At 39.5% G+C, this 23,326-nt stretch overlaps 2 protein-coding genes across 5 annotated transcripts in view; one reads left to right on the forward strand and one right to left on the reverse strand.

Annotated features, from left to right (window-relative positions):
* Positions 1-238: 238 nt before the first annotated feature.
* LOC308094284 (nucleolin-like) lies at positions 239-9,956 on the reverse strand. 2 transcript variants are annotated; one of them, XM_080440842.1, is made up of 13 exons: positions 9,823-9,956; positions 9,354-9,405; positions 7,276-7,470; positions 6,966-7,043; positions 6,276-6,399; positions 5,462-5,613; positions 4,955-5,093; positions 3,569-3,708; positions 3,277-3,406; positions 2,966-3,099; positions 2,679-2,805; positions 2,466-2,609; positions 239-1,212 (listed from the first exon to the last, which is right to left on the reverse strand). In XM_080440842.1, the coding sequence occupies exons 1-13, from the start codon at positions 9,841-9,843 to the stop codon at positions 1,209-1,211; spliced, it is 1,440 nt and encodes a 479-aa protein (XP_080296968.1). In that variant the 5' UTR covers positions 9,844-9,956; the 3' UTR covers positions 239-1,208. The 2 variants fall into 2 exon arrangements, with proteins under 2 accessions (XP_080296968.1, XP_080296969.1); XM_080440843.1 differs by having other exon boundaries at positions 241-1,212; positions 4,955-5,081.
* A 1,079-nt stretch (positions 9,957-11,035) lies between these two features.
* gk5 (glycerol kinase 5) overlaps positions 11,036-23,326 on the forward strand; it is a 28,699-nt gene continuing 16,408 nt past the window's right edge. Inside the window, exons 1-7 of one of the 3 annotated variants that reach the window (XM_080440831.1) lie at positions 11,036-11,160; positions 11,630-12,067; positions 12,231-12,324; positions 12,425-12,500; positions 17,035-17,128; positions 18,034-18,165; positions 20,881-20,956. In XM_080440831.1, the coding sequence (XP_080296957.1) occupies positions 11,930-12,067; positions 12,231-12,324; positions 12,425-12,500; positions 17,035-17,128; positions 18,034-18,165; positions 20,881-20,956 (610 nt within the window). In that variant the 5' untranslated portion in view covers positions 11,036-11,160; positions 11,630-11,929. Of the gene's footprint in view, positions 11,247-11,629; positions 12,068-12,230; positions 12,325-12,424; positions 12,501-17,034; positions 17,129-18,033; positions 18,166-20,880; positions 20,957-23,326 lie in introns of all 3 variants that reach the window. The other 2 variants (XM_080440832.1, XM_080440833.1) reach the window with 2 other exon arrangements.

Genomic DNA, 23,326 nt, shown 5'->3' on the forward strand with positions numbered 1-23,326 from the left:
GTGTATATCTGTCTGTCTCTTATGTCATCATGATTTGTGTGCATGGGGATCTCATCTTAAGAGCTCCCTGACTCAATGCTTATATCTGCAGACTGCTCTATACAAATAATTGACCCTTACATTTGCAACTCTGAGAGTTTGATTGATTGATGTACTTTATTTAGTAAGGCATGAGAACATCAGTAGCTACATGGAAGTACAAATTCACAATACAAGTTCTACTAAACTGGAAGACTCATTAAGCACTGAGCTTGTAGTGCATTTCATCTGTGTGCATGCAACATACAATACAAATGTACTGAATTCATCAAAAATATTTTTTCCTGGAAAACTAGAAGGAATAAAAGCTTAATAATTAGCGGCCTATTGATACATGATGGGGGATATGGCTGAGGTTTAGCAATCAATGGTAGATGATGTGTAGACAGTTCAACAGCCCTGAAGTAATATTTTATCAAACTCCTATTTGATGTTGTATTTACACAATGTAAACAATGCAAAACTACACATATGGTGTAATAGTCAATAGTATTACATAAGAACACCTCTATTACAATGTCATTGTGTGTGTGTGTGTGTGTGTGTGTGTGTGTGTGTGTGTGTGTGTCCATTGACAGCGGAGATGATATATTTTTTGCTTTCTGTTTTATTGTTTCTTTTCACCTGTCCAGGCACTACAGATGGAAATTAGCAGTTAGCTTGCTGATACAGAGCACCATTTCTCTGATATGTATGCATTTTTCCTTGATACAAATAAAACTAATAAACTAATAAACTAAACTAAACTAATCCACTACTCAAGAATCAATATACAGTAGCAGATTGAGTTGCAGAGAAAAAACAAATTAACATTTTACACTGAACTACATTATGAATTTTTCCAATCATCCTGATACAGTACAATTACTGTATAAACACAATAGTAAAAAAAGAAAATAAAGAAAAGACTGTCATACAAAAATACATTTTAAAGGTTACAATGTGCAATTTGTTCACAGGTCCAACTAGAAACAAAAAGCATTGTGAAAGTGTTACATTCCATCTAACCAAAAACAGAAATACTGCTTTTCTTGGCCAAATAAAGGCAGACAGGCTGGGAAGCGCTTTCAGGCATTCAACAGGTTCCAACAAGTCTCAACAGTCCATTCAAGAAAAGCGAGATTCTCCTTTTGCCTTATTCAGGAACATCTTTTCAGAGAAAACGTCCTCTACCTGAAACAAACAACCAATAAAACAATTTGTCAACAATTTGTCAACTACACACTACTGGTATTTAAAATATGAGTTTTCAATGAAAACAGTAGCTGCAGACTCCACATCCAATTGGAACCTGAACCAAAGAAAACTCTTTAACCGCCATAGGAGTGAGCCTATGGATTAGTGGCCAATAAAAGGCCACATAAAACCAGGTTTCACGGTTAAGATTTAGTCAGGAGCTTTCAATAATAAAGAAAATTGGGAGGGGGATTTGAACAGTTATAACAGAATAACAATGGGCAAAAATACTTGGTATGCTGTCCAATACTTTTCCTGCAGTCAATCGTACTTGTGATAGATGTAAACATTCTGGTCTTCTACATTTGAAGTGTATTCAGATATCACAGGTCTTAAGAACTGAACCCTGTCCTATGCGTGGTCTTTTTCTTGACTTATACGGAGGAGGATACACTTGGACAGCATAGCCTTATAAGCATGGTATCTGATTCTTTTGAACTGGAAGAACTGCACCCTCTCCTTTGGCAGGTGGATCTGAGAGGTTATGTATTTTCTTAAAATAGAAAAGGTACACACTGTGGGAATCTACTGATAAGTTGGCTGCAGGCTTTTCTCTAATATGTAGAATGACTAACCGGTATGCCTCTTATATCTTATATATGAGGCATACCGTAACATTAATAGGGTTTATAACATATTAATGTTATTCCTTCTTGGACATGTTGGAACTAGTAATGTGGTGAATCTGACTTATGCATCCATTAACAAAATGTATATTTCTTATTATTTGTATTCATTTTATTTGGCTTTAATTAGTTTTTTTTTCTTACTTATTACTTCGGTCACTGATGTTACTATTACTTAATTATTTGTGAACTGTTTGTTACGTCTTTGTCCGTTGTATATGTACCCATATACAAGGTATGTAACAGTATGTGCATATACAACTCAATACAGATACATTGAGAAAAAAAATTTATTCAGGAAGTAGGTTTTGAGCAGCTAATTATATGTTTGACTAAATCATGATCAGTTCTACAGAACTAAATTACATGGCCCACAACCAAAGACTAAAGGCTGTGGGTTGTGTATAACTTCCTGTTTTCTAGAGACAATGCCGTTGAAGATCCCTACCATTTAAACCAATAGTTAAATGCATCTATGGAGTTTATTACTGATCTACATCAGGAGTGATCTTTTGATGAATTAAATCAATATTTGCCCTTGTGACCAAGGTGACTCTGTTATACCTCCTATCCAGGTTCCTTTTCCACTCCTGCTTCTTAGGTTTTGCATAATTCACCGTTACTTTGCTGCCATCTATTTCACAGTCCTGCATGAAATCTTTGGCAGCCCTGCAGTCCTCGTCCGTTGCAAAGTCCACAAAGCCAAACCTATCAAAATGACAAGCATTAGGACACAGCAGACAGTACTGACGGTAATAATCCGTCTATGGTACCTACCCTTTGGATATGCCTGTACCCTTGTCTTGCACAAGCCTTGCACACAAGGCTCCTTCAAAGGCACTTTTCAAAGTCTCCTCACTTGTCTCTTTATCGAGGCCCTTGACAATCAATGTGTCTTTGAGAACTGTAACAGCAAATAAATAAAACATATATTTTATATTGATCATCCAGGCTCATGGTGAGGTTCCAGAATAACTGACACATTAACCATGCTGTATATTAATTTCATTACACAATTAGACCATAAATATAGCAAGTATGAGGGAGAAAAGAATAATAATTACATGTTTCATCTCCTGTCTTAATTTTAGTGTCACTGAATTGCACTGTGATGGATCTTTTGCGTATTTCTATGTTTTGTGACGATTCCAGAGCTTCCTTTGCGTCTTCCACAGTTTCAAAATCAATGTAGGCAATTCTAGAAAGGACAAAGGTGAGTTGATGATTCTTGCTCAAGATCAGAATATGCACAAATGATTAAGCTACATTTATAATAAAAATAACAGATCTACAAATTAACAACGTGTCATAATGCGTTTAGTTTGTAGATCTGTTATTTTTGGCAAGTGACACGGTCATACTACGGAGTACTTACCCTCTAGATCTACCCGTTCTTTTAGGTATACTGACACTGACAGCTTTCCCATATAATTTCTTCAGGGTCTTTTCTTGCACCCCGTAATCCAGGTTGCTCACAAATAAGGTGGTACATGTAGAAGCCTCAACTGGGATGCACAAAAACAGATATTTTAACTTTTCAATTCAAAACCAAGACGCTATCTGACTTCACTACATGGCAATCTTGCCGAAATGTACAGTATATGAAATATGGATAATTGTGTGATTCATGGAGTTTCTTCACAGTCTTTTATAAGCCATTTTAATACCTGGAGTTTTGCTGGGTTTATGGCTACTCTTATCTCCAACATAATCAACAATTAAAACACGGCCTTGCATCTGTGTTCCACGTTTCTTCTCCATGACGTCGTGGGCTATGGACTCGGTCTTGAATTCTAAAAAGGCAATGCTGTTGGAAGAAATGAATCATCTTTTACACAATACTTCCTATGAAATCCTCTGAAACAAGTGAAATGGGAAGTGATGACACAATTGGAAATGGACACTATAAAATGTAACCTGTTAAATGGGTACTCTCTCCTGAATATAGAATTTAGAACTATTTAACACTTATTTTAAGAAAATAATAACAGGGCAATGTGAAAAGGAGGGCATTTCTTCCTCGGCCTAGTGGGAATGTGCGTGCAAAATGTCAGGGAAATTGCACGCTGTGTTCATGTTTTGAGGCATGTTGAAAACGCACCAATCCTGGCAACTTTGGAAGCCAATGTTAGCCAATTAGGATGGAATAGGAAATATCGGACAGATCCATCATAATCACATGACTATGGAGATACTGTATACCGATTTGCGTGTTTTTTGGACCGAATGTTAAGGAATAATATCCAAACATGTGTTTTCCAAAAGTCGGCCTCCTGGTGGCGCTGTGAAAAGCAGATGTGAAAAATGCAGGGCAAATGTTTTTCCTTGGCCTCTAGGGAGTGTGCGTGCAAAGTTTCAGGCAGATCGGTGCAGTTAGTTAAAAATGCAAATCGGCCTGTTGTAGCGCCACCATGAGGCTGATTTGAAATCTTTCAGGTGGCATTATTTTGTAAGCCTAGTGGGAATGTGCGTGTGAAATGGCTTAGAAATCGCATGATGCGTTCATGATTTGAGGCATTTTGTTCAAAACGGACCAATCCTGCAAGCTTCGGAAGCCAACCGTAGCCAATGAGGATGGAATATTGGAAATCGGACAGATCCGGGTTGATCACATGACTATAGAGATACTGTGTACCGATTAGCATGACGTTTGGATAAAAGCTGTAGGAGTAATGGGAAAAACTGTGTTTTGCACAAATCGGCCTCCTGGTGGCGCTATGACAGGCCCGTGTGGGCCAGAGGTTCTGAATTGGCATCCAGGGAGTGGGTGTGCGCAGTTGCGCAGCGACCGGAGCAACGGTGGCGGAGATTAGCTGCTAACAGACGGACAGGACGGACACACGGACGGACGGACGGACGGACGGACGGACGGACGGACGGACGGACGGACGGACGGACGGACAGGGGGCAAAACATACTCTCTCGCCATGCCTTTCGGCCTGGCGGAGACAATAATAACTTACCCTACCTTTAATACTAGTATCAAATAATAATAACAATCGTGGTAGAGCATGATACAATTTAGAAATTCACAGGTTGTATTAAAAACTCACCCTTGGTTTGGGTTGTAACTCCCTCCAGGAAATCTGATATTTATGGCCTGTTCAAATATTTTTTGAACCTCTTTCTTTGTTGATCTGATGGGGATGTTCTTCACAAATAAGCACCTGGCATCTTTAGCTTGTTGATTGTCTTCAAATCAAACAAATGTACAGTTTTTAATGCTCATCTACATTTAAATCTAAGTACATTTTACATTCTTAAAGCAGCACCTTTCATAATAACCATAACTTCAGGTGTTACTGAACAAGTGCTGGTAAAATATAACAATGAGTGACCTCTAGTGGTGTGACTGTGAACACACAGGTACAGTGACAAAACTAAAGTCATACTTAAGCTACCTAAGATTTTAATTATACTCCATCATGCGAGGGTGTTGCCAAAAATAACTTATCTCGAAGCTTGCTCTTTTTGGCAAGCAACACCATACTACAAAGTGTAAATTTATAGGGACCATACGGTTTCAATGAAACCTCATCAGAGAGAAGTTACATTTTTACCCTTTTTGTTCTCTGCAGGGACTGGCGCCGCCTCCCTGATTCTCCCCGTGGCCTTGGCGATCCTCATCGGCCTATCAAGGAGCTGCTCTCCATTTAATGTTAAAGCTTTGGTAAAGTCCAGTTGTGAGGCCAAGTTTACATACGCATATTTTCTAAAAGGGGACAAAGAACATAGTTTTTTCAAATATTTACAATGTCTACATTAATAAACAGGAAATGTATGGTATACTATCAATACAAATTCAACTTTTGCTGAATAATAATTCTGCCACCAGAAAATGGAATAGGGCATAAATAGTAAACAAACTACAAACATGGATGGTTTCTTTTTTTATTTAAATGAGCGTTGCTTGTTAAAGCCAGAACTTATTTTAATAAATAAACATTATTTAACCAATCTGTATCGTAGGGTATGTTAATACAATACAATATAACTAGCACATCAGCAGTGGTTGGAGGTGTTCTCCCTCCTCTCTCTAACCTTGGTACCCAGGGGTTTGTTTTTTTGTTTCAAAACAAAAACCCTACTCTTCCTCTGAAAAATGTAGACCCTGGTGTCAGGTACGGCACCGGGCACCTTATGGTTGTCAAGTAGTGCTGCCATAAGCTACAATATCTCTCCAGGCCAAGCGGGGATTGCCTCTTGGATGAGATCTGCATCCAAGAGACAATGCGGTGGACATTAGTATCTCATGCCGGAGACCAAATCCTGGATAGGACATAATACTTACAGATTGTTACTTTAACTTATCCATCCATGCCTGCTATAACGAAATCATTTAAATCAAATGTTTGATTTTAATATCACACTCACCCAGAAAGGTCCATTTTAATATCCTCAACCAAGAGACCTTGTGTGACGAAGTAACTTAATAATGAAGATTTGACTTCTTTCAAATCCTTAGATTTGTTCAAGTTGCCAATGAAAACACAAAGATCTATAAGAAACAAGTCAAATGAATGGTTTATGAGTATCAGTTACAAGGTTAAGGTTACGTCAAGAACCAAGAATCCAGAGAATCTATTTGTCACTACTCATACAGGTACGCCTGTCACGATTATTACATAATCGTCTAATTACAATTATTTGAGATAATCACAATTATTTTTGAATGATCATCATAATCGTTTCCATGTTGAAAAATGTTAACACATTTTCAAATATTAAAAAAAAGCAGAAATAACTGATCTACAGGCTTACAACGAGTCACTTAGTAACGCGTTGTAAGCTATTTTTACATGTATAAATGTATTAAATATGTCAATAATTTCTTTGTATATTTAGGTTTCTGTGCAATTTTTATTATGAAGCCTAATAGGCAAACAGAAATTAAATTTGTATTCATATGTTCCAATGTTCAATGCCAAACACACAATTAAATCGTTGATCGCAATTATTTGAGTGACAATTAATCATCAACTTAAATTTGTAATCATGACAGTCCTACATACAGGTACAAGCAGCCTGGTATAATTCATGTTAGTCCTTATTTGGAATTCATACCGTCAATGGTCTTAGCTTTCTTAGATGGGGATGTTTCATCTGTAGCTTCTGTCTTTCTTTTTCCGGTTACTGCAACAGCTACAGAGGTACAAATCAAAATAATAACACAAAATGTTGACAAAAGCGTTCACATCCAAATGATAAAATAAATACCAGGTGCTGCTGGACAGAAGAACATGCAAAACCAGAAAAAAATTGTCCGCACACTGGATAAAGCTCCCATGGATATATACTGTATTAAATGAACACCAAAAGGTGATGTTTTGAGCATCAATTATTTATGTTATCTTGCCAATTATGGTTTACTTACTGTCATCTTTTGCCTCCTCCTCCTTCTCTTGATTACTCTCTCCTCCCTCTGAATCCTCTTGATGCCCCTCTCCACCTCTCGTGTCCTCTAGATCAGCCTCTCTTCCCTCTGTCTCCTCTGTCTTCAAGGTTACTGTCACTGACGATGTGCATTTCTCCACAGCAACATGAGCAGGTTCAGTGTCCATCTGACAATCTGATAACACAGTAACCACAGTGTCAATCAAATCACCAACCCATTTACTTGATATCAACTGTTTTAACTGCAAGATTGATCACTCAACATGCTTATGGCCGGTTATCATTTAATATTGTCATGTGACAGCAAAGACACAAGACAGCCATGCTGGGTAAAAACTTTCAAAATGTCCATATTTGATGGCATTTTTTCGCCCTAAGTATTATGTCATTACTTGAAAAAGGTGTTTAATGTGAGAATGCAAAAGATGCAATTTAAGGGAAGAAGATGATCTGCTGATGTCAAACAAACGTTTTGTAGAAAACAGAATTGATCGTTTGCGATCATTCAGTTCACTGACAAGGAACTTAAAGTTGCAATTCATAGCGTCACTTTAAACAAAGTATGGTGGAGACGAGTATGTTAATAATAATATAATATACTGCTCAAAGAAATGTAGGGAACACTTTGATCCCTTAATTATTTTGAGTTTTTTTCATGAACTGTGTACATAATGCTAACGAAAACTGCTCAAAAGAATTAAGGGTTCCCTTAATTATTTTGAGCAGTGTACATCCTACTCTTCCATTGAGGACAACTACTGGTTGACAAGTGGTACTGCCAGACGCTCATAATCAATGTATCCAGCAAGATAGCTGGGGTACAGAGTATGACATCAATGTATGAGACCCGGGTACTTAGGAAGGGGAAAGCTATTACCACGGATAGAACGCACCCGCTATACAGTCAATAGCACCTTTTGCCATCAGGACGACGGTACACAGTACAGGAGTTGCAAGCTCGGGCTCAGAAATCCTTTGTCCCCACAAATATAGCACTTTTGAACAAATAGGCCCTGACTCAGTTCTGCGCATATGTTATGCGCTGCCTCTCTCGAACTATGATTGGTAGCCTATTCTTTTTCTTCTCTGTAAGAGAGGTGTTGGGTAAATGTGTAGTACTAGAGGTGCAGGCTGCTACGCGGCCCTCACACCTACGTCGCACCGCCGATCTGACTGATATGCCCATATATGGAGATCGCTGTATCTGTTAGTCCTTGTCCCTTTTATGCCCATATATGGAGATCCCTTATGTCATCAGTATTTGCCCATATATGGGCATGCTGATATGCCCATATTATGGAGATCTCTTTATCTGTCAGTCCTTGTCCCTTTTATGCCCACGTCTTGTGTGATCTGTCTATGATGTATTGTTGTGTAATTGTTTATGCATTGTGATTTCTGTGTCATGAAGGCTGCTTTGCGCAAAATGAATTTCCGCAAGGACAAATAAAGAAGCTATCTATAAGTGCAACATGCCAAGCGGGGATTCCATCTTGCGAATGTCAGGTAGGACATTAATCTTACAGATTGCAGCTTTTTGCTTCACCCTGGCTTTCAGTGGCTGCATGCGTGTTATATTCAGCTTGAACATACCTCTTCATAAGAAGTTAATGGAACATAATATAATAGGTGTCATGATTTATGACTTAATCTGCTTGACCCAGCACACACATGTGCATCTACGTAAGCATATTGATATCCGTGATATGATGACCATCAAGTACTTTATCAGAGAGACTGACGTCTGTGCACAATGATACAAGATGTATTTTCTATTCCTATCCATTCTGTTCTTGTCCTTGTTCCATATCTTTTGGTCACGTCATGTGTCCACTGTACAATACTGTATATATTCTCTATGTGTGTATTAAACTTTAGAGCTTGTCGTGTGATACTGCCTGGTGTCAAATGGTTCTCCGCGCGTGTGACTCAACAGAAACCTTCACTCACCACAACCCTTATAGATGGAGACTCTTAGGGACCATGTTGGTCAACCAAAATCACAACAATAGGTATGCATGATTAATCTCAAATGGTCAGTAATAATGCATAACTTACCAGTGTTGCTCTCTTCTATGTCACTGACATTCACCCCGGCCGTTTTTCTCGACTAGAAGAGAATCAAACTGTTAAAATAGTCCAGAGAGATATAGCACAAGAATAGCTTTGATATTACATACATTTCATGTGAAATACTTATAATGCTATAAACACAGCCATTCTGGGGCTACAGCTGTACCTACCTCACCCATAAACTGTTCAATGTCAAGCTTTTATGTATCAATTATAACACTATTACACATGTATCTGTACAATGTATGATGGAACCACAAGCAAGTCAGAATTGCTTAGTAGACAGGACAGCCCCTGTGCTGCACTGCTGTGCTGTAGGATCTGACAAAGTTGCATTTTGATGTCATTAACAAAAGTAAAGCTGAGAGTGAGAGCAGCATTCATTTAGCAACATTCCACATGCTTTTAAAACAATAATAACAACAACAACAATAAATAATAGTAATAATAATACCGTTATTATTGAGTTGTCCATGTTTCCTTTTAAACGATCAAGGAAGAAGAGATCCAGCAGCAGCACGACCAAAAACACATGTGTTTGCTGTCCATGCGCACAACTTGCTATGCTTAGTACGCATGCGTGGTGGAACAAGCGTGCACATTATTTTCCCATAGCCCAGAGATATTTGTCGTGCTGTGATTGGCCGATATATCATAACTCTATGTGATTGGCTAGTTGGTTGTCAGGCGATTGCTGACCTATAGAGCGTCGCAGTTCCCGCCCACTTCCTGTTTTTTTTGGTGCCGGAAGAAAAAACTCAATGCATTTTTCCATTGACATTTCCAAAAATATTTATATCTATTAATTTAAGCCTCGAATCAAACCATCATGACATGACATGAATCATGACCATAAAACGTTTGATTCTGTGATTTTTTTTTTTGAAAACGGCAAAACAAAGGGTATTTATTAAATATAGTATATCATATAATTAAATATAAAATTTAAAAAAATCACAGAAAAAAACGTTTTATGGTCATGATTCATGTCATCTCATGATGGCTTGATTCGAGGCTTAAATTAATAGATATAAATATTTTTGGAAATGTCAATGGAAAATTCATTGAGTTTTTTCTTCCGGCACCAAAAAAAACAGGAAGTGGGCGGGAACTGCGACGCTCTATGCTGCTACTGAAGAGTTGGCAGAGTGTGTGCGTTGAAAATAAATACATTACAATAATTCATGTTTATGTTTAACACAAGCTCAATAGATAGTAAAAAGGGAAAACTGATTGTATAACATTTCTTGAATCTCGGCGATGGCGACGCACTGTTAACTTATCTTGTAGACAGCGGTGGAAAGTACATTTACTTTACTCAAGACTCAAGTACTGTGCTTAAGTACAATTTTTGTGAGCTTGTAGATTGCCTATTTTCAAAAGATTTTTTATACATTTGAAAAACCATTGTGAAATGGTTCTACATAATGAGTACTTTTACTTTTGTACCTCTGTACTTTGACTCAAGTAGATTTTGAATTCCGGGCTCACTTGTAACAGAGTATTTCTACATTGCAGTATTGCTACTTTTACGTTTAAGTAAAAAAATAAAGAAAATACAAAAATCCACCACTGCTGGCAGTGGCAAGCGACACCATTGTACTACGAAGTATACGTCTTAACTACTACTACGGTACGGAAGCCTAAAGGGGACAAAGGGGGAAGCGTTAGCTACGCCCACCACAACAAAACAGAATCTTGGGTTTACAATATCAGCTACAGAGTTAAAGCTCACCTCGTCACAGTTAGGACAGCGAACAACGATGACCAGTGACCCGTGGCGCTTAGATTTGTGAGTAAATCATAATTTACATTATAGTGATGTCGCAGCTGCGTTGCAGCATAAAAGTTTCCAACTCGACCAACGTTTCTTTCTGCGTAAGTTAACTTGCATCCATACCAGCACATTAACATATAGCCCCTTTCGGGACCCTGTTTACCTTTTTTATATTTGGGAAGGCGCCTTCCCAAATATAAAAAGGAAATATAAAAAAGGTAAACACAACAGGGTCCCGAAAGGGGCTAATTAACATAGCTGCTCCCCTAGCCTTGGATCAAGATTATCATAGATGTATTTTATCGAGTCTGACTTTTACTTTCGTATCTATCGTAGATATAAAATCTATGATAGTCTTGATCCAACTGCTGCTCCGACTGGAGGGAGGCACTCACTCAAAAACTTTGAGCAGTTTATGATTATTATTGTTGACTGTTGTAATGAGCATTTCTGACTAAATACTTTTGTGCTTTTCTCATCGTAGATTTTATTTTTTGATGGTAAAACTTTAAGCCTGGGAACACGTTGATGATCGATCGATCTGACTCTGAAGCTGAAGCAGCTGAATCTCCATGTGTTTAAAGTCCGAAGGCCAAAGAGGGTATTTATTTGTGGAGACACTGTTGTCGGGTCCGTTGGTTAACCCTGGGGATCAGGTCGGGACGTTATAAGACTGTCAACAAGAGCGACAGACAAGTGACAAATCATGGACGGCCTGTCCCTGCCGTTGGAAGCACACTACTAAGAATTGCGACAGAGGAGGTCTGGACTGGTTATTGCTGCAATGATTCGTCAGGTTCCCACTGAGAGGAATGGGTTCAAAAAAGAAAGTTTCATTTTGTCAGTGGATGTGGGGACATCCTCCATCAGATGCCATGTTTATGACAAGGAGGCAAAGATGCGAGGGTCATGCGCCACAAAGGTATTGTACATAATCTCTATCTATGCCCCCTCCCCACACACACACACACACACACACACACACACACACACACACACACACACACACACACACACACACACCTACACACACACCTACACACGTCCACACAAGAGCTCATGTTTTACTGCATGTGTTTTTGGAGGTGGTTCTGCTGTATCCAGAGCCAGGCTTTGTGGAGATGGACCCTGAGGATCTGTGGAAAGGCTTCATCACTGTGGTGAAGGGTGCTGTGCTCGGTACAGTAGGAACATGTACTGTTTGTGTGCCTCTAAAATTCTGTGCTGTTAATAATAACAGCTATCTTCTCACACAGCTGTGTGCGTTTATGTGATACAGATGCAGGTCTACAGATGTATCAGATGAAAGCCATCGGTATATCCACTCAAAGAGGCACCTTCACAACCTGGGATAGGTAACTATGTCTTTTTCTTTCTTAATTAGGACCAGGACCCTTTTCATAGCCTGGTAAACCCTCCCTCCGGAAATCTCATTTCTGGAATCAAATAGAAATGAGATTTCCGGAGGGAGGGTTTACCAGGCTACCCTTTTCAGGCCTATGCCTAAAGGCCAGACCGCACCAATGCAACTAGTCCAAGAACTCGTCAAACTCCTTGCAACAAAACAGTTTTAAGGCCAGTCCACACCAATGCAACTCCTTGCAACTGCCATTGGGGATAATGGTTGTATGTTGCAAGGAGTTGCATTGGTGTGGAGTGGCCTTAATAAAGAAAGTCCTTTGCCTGCTGCATGCCAGATTGGTGGCGTGCTTGTTATGAAAAAAAGATATATCCAGTATAGGTGAAGCTGATAAGGAATATGTTTATTTGTTGAATCCAACCGCAAAAACAAGCATGTTTCCATTCGAATGTCCTGTCCCCAAAGCCCACGAGGGCCTGCACCCAACTCTACTCAGGCCGTCACCCCTCAAAATAAATAATCATATTTGAACTGGGGACCCCCCACGCTGACAGCACTTGGAATTGTAGGAGTTGAGGCATTACATTTAGTTTGACTCGGTTCCGCACATAAACATTGTGGAAAAAAGCTGATCTTGCGACGCCTTGAGAGCTTGTAGATCGGCTCTTTAAAAAAAAAAGCCTCTTTCTTAAGTAATATTTGACCAATGTTTGACCAGTTTTTATAATATACTCTAGTTTGTTGATTACTTTTGATGCAGTAATGGTCTTTTTTCTTTAATTTGTTTGAGGTATTAAAATGGCATTAAATTATCCTTAAATTGTCACTTTACTATCACCTGGGGACCCCCCCAAAATCATGTCGGGACCCCGCTGGGTTGAGAACCACTGATCTAACTCAGTGTGCTGCTCTCACCGTCGTGTCACTTCCAAGCTCTCCTAAAAGAGGTTCCTCCTCATATATTTTCTAAGTGTCTTTGCACCTCCCTCTTCCAAGCCAGGCCCAGGGGTCCCATGACAAAGAAACAATAGGTGTGACATGGCCTTTCATATAGCTTGAGCAAGGGTTGATTCAACGGCAAGGTGTTAATGATCCCTTTAACAAAAGGAACCATCACCTTCTAAATGATTACAGATAGAATGGAATAAAGAAATGATGGCAACCATACAATCGTAAATGATAAATCAGTATTTGACAGTCCAATATTGCCATAACCCGCTCGTTGACACACAAGGCTGTCAGCTACTCAGTGACTTGGTGACACCTCATGAGCCTTAATGCCTTGTTGTTGGTGCACTACCCCTCCGTCCAGCCCGTCCAATCTAGCACTTAGTGGGTATCGGCTTGTATCAACGTGCTTATTTGATTTTTCGCTCGTCGGCTGGGACATTTTCATACGGCACCTGGCCAATTAGTGCAAGCTAAAGTCGTAGCAACCCTAGGGCTGATATGACAGCTGACCCTTTCTCCTGCTGTGCTCCCATTTAGGGATGTCAAATAAATAATCAAGCTTAGAATAATTCTTGTCTTTGGGGGGAAATGCACAATTGATTGTGTAAATATATATACAGTTAGTAGATGTGGCTACCATTCAATGTATTATAATATCAATTCACCCAGAGCAGTTCTTATGGTCTTCGATGCTGTCTATGAGGCCTATGTTGAGTCTGAAACACTTCCGCATGACAGTGACATCACTGACAAATAGTTTTATTCTAGCCTTTTCAAACAGCCTCAAGCGTATATCAATGATTGAGCACGCTGTCACTCAGCTGTATTTCTGACACTCTCACGCTACTGAAATTTTAGCGGGATTCCTGTTCATTGTTTCATGTCTGACAACATTCAAGTGTTGTATATTTCATAACCTAACATACAAATCTAAGCCATATGTTCACTTCACAAGTACAGACAGGAGAGTTGATTCAGACAGAGAGGTGACTGTTGGCCCTAACCTGGGTGGGGGGTACAATTAGCATTTACCTGATTGATTGATTGATGTAGTTTATTTAGAAAGACATGAGAATAGTACATGACAGTACATAACAGTACATGGAAGTACAAATTCACAATACAAGGTCTACTAAACTGGAAACCCTCATTAAGCATTACGCTTGTTTAAGATGAGAACCCCATGCACACAAATCATGATGAAATGTAAGAGGCAGGCAGATATACACACTACTATACAGAATGTCATACAATCAGCTTTCAGGTTACTGGTATGACGAGAGAAAAAAAAAGATGTATATATATATACAAAAGAGGAAAATGAAGGAGGGGGGGGGGGGTAGGGGAGGGGTAGGTTAAGACTTAGACAGGGGCCATTTTCGAATTGCAGCCTCCTGAAGGTGTATCTTTAGGGCAGTTTTGAAAGTGAGTAGGGTTTTACACTCCTTTACTCCTTTTGGTAGGGCATTCCACATTTTTGATGAATAGCATGAGAACGAGTTCATACCCTTAGTTGAGCCAAATCTGGGTTGAACATGATCAGTGGAGCTGCCTCTGGTGTTATGATCATGGACTTCATTAACATTTTTTAAGTATTTAAGTGGGAGGCAGAAGGTCTAGGCCTGTGTCTCCATCCCCCCATCCTGGCCATACAGTTGCAAATCGAATCAGGGACTCAAAGTGTGATCTATTGTTTGTCTAGGTGGGGTCTCACCTTTTAAGGCTGACACACCCACACATGTACCTCCTCTTTTTCTAAATGTGGCCAGACTGGCCACTGCTATATAGATGGGCTGAAATGTAACTAAGTGTGTGTGCCACTCCAAGCCATGAGGCTGTGGAAATGGCTGAGGGACCTCAGGGTCCATAGGTACTCTGTTTGTACTATGAAATAAATCGGAAGCAAGTAACCTCACTGACTGGATTGATGCCTCAATCCATTCTTCAACCATTCATACACACCTCTGGAACATCAAACTAACTACAATATGGCGTTGTTGGCAACTAAACGTGCAGTAGAACCTTTACCAAATATAGTGAAGTCTGTGGTTTCAGATACCACACAAGCAGAATGTTTATCAGAAGGTGTAACCCAGGTAAAATAATGGGTCACTCTGCAATAGTTCAGCTATAGTTTTCCACCTGTCCAAGTCAGTTAAACTCTGAGAAATTCAATAACAGAAATGCTATTGTAATTTCTGAGCTGAACTGTACCCCCGATTGGTAATTTCCAAACAACCCTGCTTGACATGTGAATATGAGTGAATCAGTTCCCAGGAAATACACTTCTAAATTTCAGTTCCCATTTCAAAACCCTAATACAACCATGATATTGTAACCGCTAGACACACACACACACACACACACACACACACAGTGGCGGACGCAGGATCTCTCTATGAGTAAGGCCAGGCAGATACGTGGTAGGCCACAACGGACAAACTTTTTTCTTTTTACGCCGGTGCCATTGCTGTCTCTCTGCTGTCTCAAGAATCAAAAATGAATCAAGAGAACGAGGCCGGGACATTGTGTGTGTGGTGTTTATATTGTGTGTTTATGTCATGACGTAGAAAACCGGTTCTGTGAATGAGAGACACAGACAGACACATGTCACACTAGAGTGTGAAATGGGATTCTGAGAATACATATTGGCTCAAAAGACTCAACATCCTCCAGACACGCAGGACGTAGAGAGAGAATGGATGTGTATTAAGCTGTTTGTCGGCCTTAAGTATAGGGAGCGATATTCATTGTAAATACACAAACGCTGTCTGGCGAAGGGAAGGCACAGTGTATTCGAGGTAAGGCACGGGCCTTACTGAGCCTACAGTGCGTCCGCCCCTGCACACACACACAGTGTCACACACACTCATACTCTTAAAATTCATTTTAGTTTCACATTCTAGTATTAGAATATTTTGGCCTCTAGTGTAGGGTTTATATTGGCACAGGGTCCTTGAGAGTAGGCCATTTGTCGATACCACAGAAAATCTCCCTCTTTTTTTACAGCCTAATTTTGGCAGGTATGTCACCACAACCCACCTCAACTTAGGCCACCAAACACCGTTGCTGCAGATGACATGGTATGATTATGGCTAAAAATAAGACACTGGATGTTGGTGACGGGTATAGGCAGCTTAATGGCTTGTTATGATTTTTAATTGAATCATTGGTCACGCCATTCACAAAGGGGTCACGTGGTGTTTGGTGCTACGTCAGTTAGTCAGTAGTAGTAAAATCAGCTGCTCACCTGTGGGTTTTATGAATGAAATGGAGAGGGGGTGAACGGGGGAAGTCCAACTTTGCTGACCGCTATACGCAAACTCAACGCAATGCTATGATTCACTTTATGTTCAGATGCCGGTTAAATTAACTGTCTTTAACTTTAATAAAATAAACAAAGCGCAGTATGCTGGAACAGTGATTTCTTGACAAGCAAGCACATCTGGCAGGTAAACGTTTCCCCGACTTAGCCTCTCGGTGACTAAATAAGTTTGTTTGATAGCCGCCACACACTGGAGTTTATCCAGGTGTAAAAGAACCAAAACACTGTTTTCTTTCACATTTTCATCTGCTAGGACCACAGGGGTGCCTTTTCATAACTTCATCAGCTGGCAGGACCTGAGGGCCTCAGACCTGGTGAGATCCTGGAATAGCTCGTGCACCATGAAAGTAAGTGTGGGTGTGTGTGCGCTTGGAATGATTTTTCACTTAAATCGTCTATATGTTGTTGTACGTCACATAGTGAAAATATCTTATCTGATCTAATGTACTCACAATGCTTCGTAACATGATGTGCTGTGAGCTTGTACAGTAGATCTGTTGTACTTGCCAATTAAAAAAAAAAAAAAAAAAAATCTTTGGGGGGGGCTTTTCTACCTTATTTCGATAGTACAGGGGAGACAGTTGGCAAGTGACACGCAGCAACTGTCAGGCTACATCAGAGCCTATGTGGTACGCGCCTTAAGCACTAGGCCATCGGCACCCCATATTCGCCAAATGTTTGCCTATTTTTGTTACATTTTTCACCTATTTTGACATGCCCAGAATAGGAACATGTGGGCTGGCATGCCAGCCACGGTACCCCCTAGGCAGGGCAAGTAGAAATTAAGCTAGATGGGACAAGTACTTTTGGCCAGGCCCCCTGTTCTGGCAGAGACGATCATGGGGAAATAATACATTTTAACAGAGTTAATTGAGTCTTGAGTACGATATCAAACTTTCATCTGCATTTGCCATTGTCTCACCCTTCCTACCCCATATCCCGGCATCATAACAGGAAGGAGCAGTGCCACTCCACCTTACACTGAAATGTTGAAAGTCAATGGAGGGCTGTAGCGGAGCTGGGGTGTCCCTCAGGCGGGTAGAGGGGAGTGTGAGGGTGGGTGTGGATAAATTAACACAGAGAATTTGACTGTGTAGCGTTGCCCAACTAGAAATGTTTTTGCCTTATTGTAAGAGGAGTTTGCTTTTAATCAAAAACGTTAATATTTCATTGGAAAAAGTGCAAGTTGAATGCTGGTCATGATGTCAATTCATTCAATCTGGCTTTTGTCTTGTCTGTGTCACGATCGTAGGTAATCCATGGCGTGATGAAGGCGCTCTACTTCATGTCCAGGCAGAAGCGTTTCTTGGCCGCTAGCCTTGTAGTCTTCTCCACCCAACACGTGACTTTCCGACTCAAATGGGCTCTTACACATTACAAACAGGTGTGTGCGAGCGTGCGCGACTGTGCACACACTGACATTGTAACTCCAGTTTGTTTGTGACCTCCAACCCAGAGTAGTAGTTAATATATAGCATTCTACTTGTAGCCTCAGCAGATATGTCATATGTCACTGTGGATAGATAGACAGACAGACAGACAGACAGAGACCTTTATTGATCCCATGAGGGAAATTCAGTTGTCATACTGTAGTAGCAGCACCACAGTATGAAACACTGTAGGTTGGATACAGATAGGAGTAGAGAGATGCATCTAAAGGCTAGTCCACACCAATGCAACTAGTCACAACTCGTTGCAACATGCAACTACTTGTAACCTTTATCCCCAATGGCAGTTGCGACTAGTTACATTGGTGTGGACCAGGGGTCATTACCATGGCAGTTTGTGATGGACATTTTCCTTAATATTTCAAAATAATAATTTAACCAAAAACACATTGGCCTAGCCCTAAATGTTTACTAATGGACTGCTAATGTGTCATAGGGTCTATTGCTGAACATTATAATTACATGTTGAATGCTTCTCATGGAAACGTCAAGGATAAAATGCCAATGGAGCACTGGAACAAGGAAACTTGAGAGACAAAAAACATATGTAGGTCAGGTCTACATGATGAGTGATTAATGAAGGGCATGCCAGGATTTTAATTGAATGCCACAATAGTTAAATGCGAAGGCACCTAATTTTGATCAGAGGTGAGCTAACTTTTAGGTTGGAGAAGGAACCAGTCTGTGGATGGAGGGTTTCCGTGGATTATGATTGTGGGATCGCTAAAGCGATCACACTACTGTTATTGTCAACACCGTTTTTTGACGGCTAACTAGTCCTTCATACTTTTAGCTACAAACTCCGTTCCAACTCTTCAACGTTCGGCCTACTCAGGACATGTCGGCTACCATTTGAATTTTTGAAATAATTTGTACTTTTAGAGATATTTCACTTTTTACTTCTAAAAAACTCCCATTCATTTCAATGGAGAAATTCATACTTTTAGATAGAAACTCCGTTCCAACTCTATAACGTTCAGCCTACTTAGGACATATTGGCTACCATTAGAATTTTTTGAAATAATTTGTACTTTTAGAGATATTTCACTTTTTAAATAGTAAAAATACTTAAAAGTTGATAACAAGAGTAAAAATACTTAAAAGTTGAAAAAATTTGTAAAAGCTACTTTAAAGTAAATAAAGTGACTAAAAATACTTTAAAGTAAGTACCTTGATTAAAAATACTTAAGAGTACTTATACTGAGTAAAAATACTTAAAAGTACTCAACATGAGTAAAAATACTTAAAAGTTGAAAAAAATAGTAAAAATACTTAAAAGTTGTAAAAATTTGTAAAAAATACTTTAAAGTAAATAAAGTGACTAAAAATAATTTAAAGTAAATACCCTTTAGAACCTTTCAAACCTTTAGAACCTCTTAAACCTTTAGAACCTCTTAAACCTTTCAAACCTTTCAAACCTTTCAAACCTTTCAAACCTTTCAAACCTTTCAAACCTTTAGAACCTTTAGAACCTTTCAAACCTTTCAAACCTTTCAAACCTTTCAAACCTTTCAAACCTTTAGAACCTTTCAAACCTTTCAAACCTTTAGAACCTCTTAAACCTTTCAAACCTTTAGAACCATTCAAAGCTTTAGAACCTTTAGAACCTTTAGAACCTCTTAAACCTTTCAAACCTTTCAAACCTCTTAAACCTTTCAAACCTTTAGAACCTTTCAAAACTTTAGAACCTTTAAAACCTTTAAAACCTTTAAAACCTTTAAAACCTTTAAACCTTTCAAACCTTTAACTCTACTAACACTATCAATACTCAATACCATCAACATTCTTAGCGATCCCACACTGTTTCTTCAGGAACAGTACCTTCTAGTTGTGGAGTGTTATTGTGGGATCGCGATCACACTAATGTTATTGCTAATAATTCCCACCGTTTTTTGGACCCTAACTAGTCCTTCATACTTTTAGCTACAAACTCCGTTCCAACTCTTCAATGTTCGGCCTACTCAGGACATGTCGGCTACCATTTGAATTTTTGAAATAATTTGTACTTTTAGAGATATTTCACTTTTTACTGCTAAAAATGGACTCATTTCAGTGGGGAAATTCATACTTTTAGCTAGAAACTCAGTTCCAACTCTATAACATTCAGCTTACTTAGGACATATTGGCTACCATTTGAATTTTTGGAAAAAAAAATACTTTTAGAGATATTTCACTTTTTACTGCTAAAAAATCCCATTCATTTCAATGGGGAAATTCATACTTTTAGCTAGAAACTCCGTTCCAACTCTAACGTTTGGCCTACTTAGGACATATCGGCTACCATGAATCTGTTGTCTTTTTCTCCAACAGAGTATTTGAAAGCACATTTTGCAATTTTCACAGAATTAGCAACTACTTGCAACCATTATCTCCATTGGTGTGGACTGACCTTAAAACAGTTTTGTTGCAAGGAGTTGCGACTAGTTGCATTGGTGTGGACTGGCCTTCAAATGTAGATTTTATTATAGTGAAACTGCATCGACATTCAAATATAATAACTGAATCCCAAAAAGTCCTGTTGACCTGCAATGTCACCAGGCGGGAAGCTCTCAGACTGAAAAATGTACAAAATGTGTACAGTAACTACATTTGGAAATTCAGACATAACATCTCATAGTCATACTCTATCTGTTGTTTTTCTCTCCACTCAGCTAAGTCAAGCTGTGGCTGAAGGCAACTGTTGCTTTGGCACAATAGACACCTGGCTCCTCTACAAGCTCACCAAAGGTACTGTATGTTGTTGTTGTGTTATTAGTTCATTACACCTATATGAAAACTATCTCCCCTTGTGGATGTTGGCCCCGTTTTTCCTTTTGAAAAATATTTCACATACAATGTGAATGGCCGTGGGTATCAATACAATGTCTGGTAGGGCTGACACCAGCCAGTAAAATGATAATAAAGTATAATAATAATCAAATCGACTATAGGATTCTTGGCTGAATAGTCGATTTATTTTCATAAATATCAGTTCAATGTTTTGCACAGTGCTGTAGTAGCTGTACTTAAGAAACAGTTGTCAACACGATGAGCCCATATAGATGATCAGAGACAGAACTGTAAACGTATTGCAGTTGATGGTGTTCAGTGGTCATAACCAAGCCAAGTAGGTGTGGTCGCGGTAATCTGGTGTGTACTCTCTATGGAATTTAGTATTATGCCATCCCTCACACCCTGGCAGATAATTGTACAGAGGCGATGAATAATATGTTGTTCCTCATAATTCCAGGTACAATAGACCGAAGAAAAGGAATTGGGGAAAACGAGTAACAATCTTCTATCTTTATTTGCAAAAATGAAAAATTGCTCTATAAATAACGAAAAACTGGAACTAGCATAGAAATCATGCTAGATTAGTTAATACCCTCACAAAAACATGTAGTAATCCTGGTCGCTATATCACCTCCCCCATGACAGCCGGGGAAGGGAACTGGTTGGAATAAACGTGTTCCTTCCACGCGCTACGTCCAACCAGGGAAACTCCCCCCTGTTAGGTGACAAGAAGGTCAGTTGGCTCTCATGCACTGAAGGGAGGCATGAGCTCGGCCCTGGGCTCCCTAGGCTGGTGGGGGGAGTGTAGCGCCCAGGATCACTTCGAAAATTGGCACCGGGTGAAAAAAAGGTTACAAAATCGCGGGATAAAAATGTAAGTAAAAAAAAAAGAAATCATGCTAGAATGACTCGTTGTCTACTTTCTCCCAGTTCCAGATGGAGGAATGTGTATTGTGCTGCCAGGCTGGTTTGTCAACATTTACAGATATATAGAAATATGTATTGGCTACCAGCCACAACTTGTTTCATGCCTTTCTGAACAGCCACCAGTGTTAGGTTGGCTCATCCATCCCTACTACTGTAACTAACATTATTCTCCATGCCAGCAGAAGCACTGTTACTGTATGCATCCATCCCATTCCTTAAAAAGTATAAAGTTATGTCAGTCATTTCTTTGTATATTTAAGTCATTTGCCATATCTGCCCTGTGCTATTTTTGTTTACTAAGCCTAAGATCCAAACACAAATTATACAATTATTTGTGACAATTACAACAATGAAAGCAGAATTGAACCCTTTTTCCTGCCCAAGTGCCGACATTTTTACCATTGAGCTAATAGAGCCGGCCTGCTTGCTCGAGGGATAAATTTGATATTGACCATCAGGTCAAAATTCGTGTCAGATCCTGTGTTTAGGTCAAGTCAAGTCAAGTTTATTTGTATAGCACGTTTAAAAACAACATCAGCTGACCCAAAGTGCTTTCCAAACAAAGAACAGATAGACCTTAGTCTATTTACAAAGCAGAGTAAAAGGCATAAAGAGACAAAGTGCAGTAGAGACCATAACAAAAACAGAACAAAACAAAACAAATAAAAACACGGCAGGGACAAAGAAACAACAGACAGAGAACCTCAATCTACGTTAAAAGCAAGAGTAAAAAAGTGGGTCTTCAGTTTTGATTTAAAAATCTCAATGGTGGGACTTATCTTAATGTGAAACGGGAGATTATTCCAGAGTATAGGTGCAGCCACGGAGAAAGCCCGGTCACCTTTGGTAATGAGGTTTGTTGAGGGAACTGAAAGGAGTTTCTGGGTGGATGATCTGAGTAACCTAGTGGCAGGAGGTTTATGTAGCAGATCAGAGATGTATGGAGGGGCTAGGCCATTGAGAGCTTTAAAAACAAAGAGCAGTGCTTTAAAATCAATTCTATATTTTACTGGTAACCAGTGCAGTTGAGCCAGCGCAGGGGTGATATGTTCTCTTTTCTTCGTTCCAGTGATGAGTCTAGCAGCTGAATTTTGAACCAATTGTAGCCGGGAGATGGTGGACTGGGGTAACCCCAGATATAGGGAATTACAGTAGTCCAAACGAGAGGTGATGAAGGCATGGGTTATTGTGACTAGGTCGGTGTGTGTTAAAATGGGTTTTAGTTTGGCTATGGTTCTGAGCTGGTAAAAACTGCCCTTGACAACACTACTAACCTGTTTATTAAAATTAAGGGCTGGGTCAAAGAAGACACCTAAGTTTTTTATTGGGCTGTTTGAATTTGCCTTAAGGGGGCCAAGTGCTTGAGAGAGACGAGCGGTTGAGGTTGGAGGGCCAAAG

This window comes from Gymnoscopelus braueri, assembly GCF_963280865.1.
Source record: "Gymnoscopelus braueri genome assembly, chromosome: 10".
Classification (NCBI taxonomy): domain Eukaryota; kingdom Metazoa; phylum Chordata; class Actinopteri; order Myctophiformes; family Myctophidae; genus Gymnoscopelus; species Gymnoscopelus braueri.

What these genes read in the sequence shown, in the direction of transcription:
- LOC308094284 (XM_080440842.1), bottom strand. Translation starts at nt 9,843, where the DNA reads ATGGACAACTCAATAATAACG. An exon ending in TGGACAACTCAATAATAACG is followed by an intron (nt 9,406 to 9,822) that starts GTATTATTATTA and finishes ATTCTCTTCTAG; the next exon opens with TCGAGAAAAACGGCCGGGGT. An exon ending in CATAGAAGAGAGCAACACTG is followed by an intron (nt 7,471 to 9,353) that starts GTAAGTTATGCA and finishes CTGTGTTATCAG; the next exon opens with ATTGTCAGATGGACACTGAA.